The 8,219-nt window shown below is 41.0% G+C and overlaps 1 protein-coding gene across 1 annotated transcript in view; it reads right to left on the bottom strand.

Moving 5' to 3' along the window:
- Positions 1 to 8,219, bottom strand: part of ash1 (histone-lysine N-methyltransferase ash1) — a gene marked incomplete in the record, with an annotated part of 129,981 nt that overhangs the window by 20,573 nt on the left and 101,189 nt on the right. Inside the window, 7 exon segments of the mRNA XM_070138507.1 lie at positions 162 to 501; positions 727 to 865; positions 1,192 to 2,865; positions 3,030 to 3,262; positions 3,394 to 3,560; positions 3,713 to 5,542; positions 5,830 to 8,046. Of these exon segments, the coding sequence (XP_069994608.1) occupies positions 162 to 501; positions 727 to 865; positions 1,192 to 2,865; positions 3,030 to 3,262; positions 3,394 to 3,560; positions 3,713 to 5,542; positions 5,830 to 8,046 (6,600 nt within the window).

Below are 8,219 nucleotides of genomic sequence, written 5' to 3'. Positions count from 1 at the left end.
TCAAGAGAAGTCTAAACTGATTTCTTGGGGACTGCTAAGCATTTGTGGAACTATCCATGTGTAAACAAAATTCACAAAATGAAACAATAGTAGACAGTACATGAACCTAGTCCCATTGAGTTTAAAAGGACTACAATATCTAAATTAACAAAGACACTTACTGTATATGTTCGCTGAGGCCTTAATCTCTCTGGAAATGTAATGAAGGCATATGGCTTGATGCAGATGGGATACTTTGGTTTGCTGATTTTTGAGAACACTCGAGCAACTTTATCAACTCGATACTCGCAAATATACACGTGGTCTTCTTGTGCTCCAATTGGCCGGCCTCTGCAATAGCTGTTCAAGTCCAGCACCCAACAATGGTTCACCACCATGTCAAGCGGTAAGATTTCACACAATGGGGACCTAATAACTTCGTTAGGGAAGAACTTGCGCCATGGTTCATGGAACGTCTCATGCGGTCGCAAGTAGTGGTGTCCAAATGCAAATTTATCACCCCTGAAACAAAAACAAAAACAAAAACAAAACTATATATATATATATATATATATATATATATATATATATATATATATATATATATATATATATATATATATATATATATAAGATCTAATTCAAATGTTAATTGTACATTAAATATAACACTCATAAGAACATAAACTGAATCTATTTAAAACACTGAAAAGATCACAATACCTCATTCAGAAGCTCATTACTCACTTTTCATCAATCCACAGATTTTCAATTTTGAATATCAAGAGGTCATGAGGCTTCACATCCTTAACAAGCTTATAAGCTGGTTGTTTTCTTTCTCCTGCCTTCTGTGGTGGCCGATCTCTTAAGATGTAAACACTATCCCCTGAAATAACCATGAAGTGTGTCACACAATCAATTCACATGTTTGAGGACATCATTACATTTCTTACCTAATACATTCTATCTAAATCCAAACAATAAAAAAATAACCATATTTGAAACCTAAAGGTTGGTAACAACTAAAGATTTGTTAATGTAAACCGAACAACTTGCTCCTTTAAACCATTTACAATTGTTATTCACTGAACATGAATTCTATTTACTTTATGGCTCACTGTTCAGCTGTAATTAATATGTATCTAACATCAATCCTACCACAGAATGAAAGAGAGGGTATGCCAAACTTAAACACAAATGTGCAAAACATACCTTGCTTAACCTGAAGATTATCACGCAATAATGTTATGAAGTACTTGTGGTCTTTAGGTGCATCAGGAGGTTGAGGATTCATGGGGACCTCAGGTGATACCAAACGAGGAGAGCATTCCTCACACAAGTAATGATCTGGAGAATCTGTCACGCCCATACAGTCACAGTGCTGCCAAACAAGACATCTCTCACACTGGATCATTACTCCCTCATCACGATGTAGGTTGCACACACATCTAATAACATCTTCATCTTCAAACTCTTCATTGGGACTGGAATTTGCAAAAGCAGGTGGAAGGGCATCCTCTCCAAGAACCTCTTCCAGCAAAGGTTTAAACTGAAGTTTGCATTCACTGTACACTCGCCTTAGGCCCACTGCCATCTGACCAATTTCAGTGTTTCTTCCAAAGAATCTAAGGTTGTTAGCAAAGAGTCGCATTACATCACGGTCAAATGCCTCTGCTGTAATATAATACCCAGTAAGTATGTTCTTTTCTATCATGGCTAGGTCTATGGGTTCTCCTACTCTAGTGTAATAATTTGGATACTTCTTTTTTGAAGGTAAAGTCATAAATGGAGTGGCTAAGGGTTTATCTTTGCTATCTCTTGAAGCAACAAGCTTATCATAAATATCTTTGAAGATCTGTGCTAACTTTGCCAATCGAGTCATCTCAGGATCATCTTCTGCCTGGGCTAAGCGTCTTGTCTTAACCGACCTGGCAGTGTTGAGTGCTGTAAAATGAGTGAGAAATTTCTCCACTCTTGTACTAGGTTCTTCTTGATCATCTAATACCTCCTCTGCTTTCTTCTCGGGACACCTAGCAAGTCGTTCACGAAATCTCTTTACTTTTTCTAAGTTGCGTATTAGGAAACATCTATGGGTGAGGATAAACAGCTGTTGCTGATGTGACAGGGGCTTAATAGGAGTAAAATGTGGACGGGGAATGTAGCTTGCATCGACTTCGGCTGTTCCTCCACGCTTGCGTTTCTTTCCAACATCCTTCTTTGGAACCTTTTTTTTGTCATCCACAATTCCATTTACTCTTTGTGATTTAGCACCAATGACTCCACGACAGTTGCTTGAACCACACTTGCATTCTTGTCCTTCAGCAGGATTGAAAAGGGAAAAGTTGTAGTCATATGTCAATTCTTGTCCAGGTTGGACATCCTTTAGTGCAAATAGAGCCATGCGATACTGGCCATTCACATACCACTTTTGCATTTCACAGTTGGGATCACAAGAATGATTGACAAAGCGGCAATCACCTCCCATTCTATGGCCATCTATAACCATTCCTCTATCAAGATTAAGGCAGTAATGATGGGTGTCATTTGCATATCTGGTTTGCATCCTGTGCTTGAATTCCTTTTCACTCACGACTTCCCCAACATATTCCAGGATGAACGTTCCCCCTTTGATTTCCATTGTTGCTCTGATTCCCCAGCCCTTATTAGGGGTCATGAACCTTTGAAGGCATGTGCGGTACTCATGTCTTTGAATGGGCTGATTACCACAGGCATCTCCAATTGGGCATGTCTGTGCAGAGCATTCAATCAGCATCATTTTGTTTATGCAGTCATCACCACAACCTCGTTCTTCAGGATTAGCAGGCCGCTTGCAATTACATGCCTGCAGTTCATAGTCATAATGTGGCTTGACATCATAATATACATCTGTAAAATAGAAAATCCTTTGAGTACTAGCCTTCTGGTTATATATAAATGCATATTACAATATGTGCCAGGAAATTTGAAAATATCAAAATAAAATCACTATCACAAAAACAAACTGTACAGATAGAAAGAACTATCTGACTGAACACAAATGATCAACATACACTTACTCGATTTGATCTTCTTGTAGTTCCAAGAGGGTACAATGTCTCTTCCTGGTAACATGTTGTGCTCATGCAGCCACCAGAGGTCATATGGTAACACAAAATCAATCTCCCTTTCTCTAAGCCACTTACGACAATAGCAAGGAGGGGGAAGGAGGCCATGTACATGTTCCTCTGGATCATAAGTTAGTTTGTTCTTTGGCAAGTAAACTTCACCGTTCCTTCTTCTCGGTCTGAGAGAGAGAGAGAGAGTGACAGAAAAAAAAAATGTTAAATCTTCTGCTGGACACTGAGTAACCATCTTATGATAACAATCAAAATTATACTGATAGCTCAAAACAATGCAAATTATCTATTCACTTACTCATCCTCTTTATAGTAATCTGAAAAGAGCCCAGCCACCAAGTACTTCTTTCTCCACCGCGGTACTTTCCTCTTCCCTGGTAAAGTTCTGGTGCTTTCATCACCAGATGGAGGCTCACTACTTGGCATGGACTCAGAGGAAAGAACCACTGCATCACTGTCTTCAACCTGTATGAGAAATAATAATTAAATAAGCTTGTCATAATTACTAAAAGCTAGAGAATATATGATAAATTAACAAGATAATCTAAAACAGGATCCAGATGAATGGTCTTTATTTTATTTTTTTTTTTTTGAATGGTAAATATTGAAATACTTACATCCTCATCCACATGTCTCTTCTGTCTTTTTCCTTCACTCTGAACAGTCTTGACACTCTCTTCACTAAGATCTCTCTTCCGACGTGTTCTTCCTCCTATACCTGTTGCAACCCTTTCCAAGATCTTTTCAAGCTGTTGTTCATCTTGATCTGGTTCAGAGATTTTTTCTTCTTGAGGAGTATCTGTAACCTTTCCTGACCTTCTTTCTCTTAATGATTCTCGAAGTTGCTTTGGAGCTTTTTCAGGAGACTGAGACGGAGATTCTGATGGGGTTCTTGATGGTTTGGCATCTGTGTTTATCTTTTTTGGCCTCCCTCTTGGCCTGGGCACTGGTTTTGGTACAGGGCTCTTTGATACAGATTTCTCACTTTTATCTGAGGACAATTTTGCCTCTTCAGTTTCACATTCTTGTTGTGATTCCTCCTTCTCTATTTCAGTTCCTTTCTCCTGCTCAGATTCCATCATTTTCTCACTGCTATCACATTCCATGGTATTTTCAACACTGGATTCAGCATCCGGACTCTTCTCTTCCCCATTTTCATCATCCTTCTGTGAAGAGGGATCTTTGGGCTTTCTTTTCTTCTTCCTGATGGTTGGGAAGCCTGTTCGGTTGGTCTTTCGTCTCTTGATCTTCTTCTTCTTCTTTGGTGGAGGTGGCTCATTGTCCTCTGTGACCTCTGCAGGAGTGGGCTTATCTGTTACTTTTGGAATGGGAGATCTTAGCTCCCGTTTCTTCTTACGTCTCTTCTGTGGCACCTTCACAGGTATTTCTTTGGGTCCCTCTTTGTCAGACATGAAACCACTCTGATCACTTTCATAGAGTGGCTCATGCTCACTTGGTATATCACTATCTGAGTGTGTACCAGAGCTTTCTCTGATGGGCTCGGTTTCAGGTTTAGATTCAACAGCAACATTTGTTTCTGTCACTGATTCAACAGGTACTTGGGATTCGGTTACTGCTGTATCACTACTGGGCTTCACTTCTTCAACAGGCATGACCTTAGGACTGTCATCAGGACATTTCTCCTCTGCTTTAAGCACTGCAGGTGGTGAAGTCTCAACCTCTTTAATGCATGGTTCCTTACTGGCTTTTGGGGACTTGGTTACTGGGGTTTTGAGTGAAGTCACTTCCTTCTCCTTGACCTTTGGTATCTCCTTCTCAGTCTTGCTCTTCACTAATCCCGCATTTGCTCGGGTTGTTGCTGCTGGGGAAGTTGATAGGTCTACTTCCAACCTGTGTCGTTTCTTAGGCGTGGTTGTTGTTCGTGTTGATATTGGCATTTCAGTGGATTTAGAGACTGCATCTGGCTTCTCTACTGCTTTGTTTTCAACTGGATCTACTATGCTGACTCTGGTAGCCTTGTTTTCCTTTTCAGCCTCATCAGCCTTCTTTAAAGCTACAACTTCAGTGATTTTTAAAGGCTCTTCAGCATCTGTAGCCTTTGGTATAACCTCATCCTCTAACTTCTTTGCAACTGTGTTAACAATTTCAGCTTCATCAGATTTCTTGTTCAGTTCATAGCTGCTCTGTCTAATGAGTTTGTTCTCTGTTCTAACAGGCTTGTGTGTTTCAGTCAGAAGTCCAGTTTTGGGCACAGGAACTTTTTCTGCCCTCTGTTCATTCTTCTCTGATTTCTCTTTATCTTGTTTTTCAAGCCTGGTCTCCTTTTCAACACAATTTGCTTTTTCACTGGCTTTTGTTACAATAACCTCACTCTTGATGTTATCAACTTTTGGTGGTTCTGGAGTAGCTGGCACTGCTGTGGAGATATGGCGATGGCGCTTTTTCAGTGGTAATCTTTGTTCATTTGCTTCAGTTCGTTCTCGGCCCTGGAGAGGGAGCAGAGGAACAATCATTAATTCAATGTTATAGAGATGAAGCACAACTATATCTGCTTGTAAGGTATCAGAAACATTTAAAAATAATTAAATCCAAAAATGCTCAAAATGATAATTTAATTAAAAAATGCCCCTAACACCCCCCCCCCCCCCCAAAAAAAAAAATTACGAATCAAAACTTTCTAGAAAACTTTCTTTTTATCTAAACATACAATTCATGAGTTATAACTAAGAAGTAAAAAATTAATCCAAACTTGAAACAAAAGATAATGAATTACCTGTTTTGGAATTTCTTGCATTTTTTTCTTCCTTTTCCCCGAAGCCTTCTCCTTCCCACTCTCTCCTTCTGTTCCTGATTCTCGGTCACTTGTCCGTGTCTTCTCACTTCCTCTTCGCTTCTTGGCAGCCAGAGATACCTTTCTCAGTCGAAAGATAGATGGCAAAAGGATTTCACCAGGTTTGGTCTGCTGAATGATTGGTACTTTGGAGATGGAGCACTGCTGCATCCCAGCCGTCAAGTCTTCCAAGTCAGCAAGAAATACAGGATCAACAATGTTTTTGTGTTTGCTTTTGAAGTGCTTGGGTTTCTTTTTCTTTCTTTTATGAATCTGTTTATACGACAACGTGGTGGCACAGAGAGATGGCTTTCCATTTTCACTCTTGATCTTAGTCTTCAGCTCCTGACTTCCATAAACCTTCTCAAATATGGCTGGCAATTCCTTTTTCCTTCCTCTCTTTCTCTTCCCTTCTGTTGGTATGCCTTCACTGTTTATCTTTGCTCTCAATAATTTTTTTCTTTTCCTTTCATTATCTTTCAGGTCTGTTTGTGTCATGAGTCCAACAGGATGATCAAGAAATGGATAGTGATCCCCAAATGGTTCATTGCTATCATCCACATCCTGTACTCGGGCAGATAATTTATCAGATTTCTCACTGTTGCGAACTTTCTCGTTGATAATTTTGTGCATTATTCTTTCACTAAAGCACTTCTTACTTGCAGCTGTAGCAGGCAGATTGTTCAGACTATCAAGGTCATCCCTCTTGGGGTATTTTCTTGGCCTGCCAACAGGCCTCTTTCCCTTGGTGGGTCTGTCTTTTCTTTTCACATGGTCACACTTCACTGGACTGGATGGCTCACAACTGACTACTGGAGTTTGAGGCTTGGCACTAGAAAGGTTGGCACTATCTTCTGCACAAGGCTCAGCTTTGTGCTCACTTTGTACTTTGTTTAACTGTGGTTCCTGGAGGGGTACACTGGGTTCTAGCACAGGAGGAATCTTCTTTGGCCTCCCAGGTCCACGTCTTAAGGGTGGGATGGGTTCTGGGGGAGGGGGAAGGTCCTCTGCATCTAAACTATGGCTCCATTTCTCCTCACCACACACATCTAGCACATGGGGTACAACAAATGCACTAGGCCCCATTTCTGTTCTGTAGCATGTGAAGCTATCAGAGTCTCCTAAGAGTTTTGTTCCATTTTCCTTGAGTTCCAAGTCTACCACACCCTCCACAGTCTTTGGGCTCTTATTTTTGGATCCTTTGGGTCGACCTCTTGGTCTTTTCAGTTTGTCTGTACTTTTCTTGGGTCGGCCTGGTCCTCTTCTCTTGAGTGTTCCTTGTTCTTCAAGGCTTGCTCTCTTGGCATTATCAGCATGTAACAAAGGCGGTGGGTCCACTTGGCACTTGAGTGCTGGCATTTGAGGGGAGTTTGGAGAATCATAATCATAGTGTGGAGAGCTTAATAAATGTGGAGGAGTGACAGCAGGTAACAATGTAGGGGGAGGTGGAGAGTCTTGCGAAGCCAAAGTTGGAGAATAGGGTCTATTGTGATTGCCAGACCCATCTCCACTCTTGCCTGCACTGTATAACGGGGAGTGATGTTGTGGAGGGGATCCAATGTGATGCAAAGGTGAACCACTCACAGACTGAATACCACTATCTGGAGAAACGTTGGAAACATTGCAGTCTAAAGGAACATAGCTCTCCAGTTCTGGCATTGGAGGAGGATCTGGGTCTTCTTCCTGCTGATTATCTTTCCCTACCAATCCTGCTCGAGGAGGCCTTCCACGCCTACGTTTGTCTGCTAACTCTGCTTCATCCCGCTGCCTCAAGCTCAGGTCAGCTCTAGGACTTCGAGCTATTCGTTGTTGTTGACTAACACGAGTCTGCCCTGATTGCTGTGAATGTGGGTGACCATGAGGACGAGAGCGACCATCAACATCATCCAGGTCCTCCATCAACACTGTGTTGAACTTGAGAGCAGCCTCCCCAACAATTGTCATGGACTTAATAGCCTCACGCACAATTACATCTGGCAAGTCGTCGTCAACATCACCAGTTACGTCTGAGCCGTGGTCTTCACCCTCAGTGTCCGACCCAGTCTGGGACACCACCACGTCATCTGTGAACCCATCCAGAGAGACAGATGACCCATCTTGGTGACCGCTACCACTGCTGACATCTGGAAGCAATGCAGCCAAATCCTCCTGATCCAAGACCTGACAAAAAAAAAAAAAAAAGGTAAAAAAAAAAAAAAAAAAAAGGTAAAATAAATAAATAAATAAATAAAAATCAGTGGAACATAAACCTGTACAATGTATCATGATTTAGTTTTTCATTACCTAATGCATCTATTTTAAAGCAAAAAAGAAAAGAAAAGAAAAAATGTTCT

The sequence above is a fragment of the Penaeus vannamei genome, chromosome 24, assembly GCF_042767895.1.
Source record: "Penaeus vannamei isolate JL-2024 chromosome 24, ASM4276789v1, whole genome shotgun sequence".
Taxonomy (NCBI): domain Eukaryota; kingdom Metazoa; phylum Arthropoda; class Malacostraca; order Decapoda; family Penaeidae; genus Penaeus; species Penaeus vannamei.
This window is presented reverse-complemented; position numbering and strand designations above follow the sequence as displayed.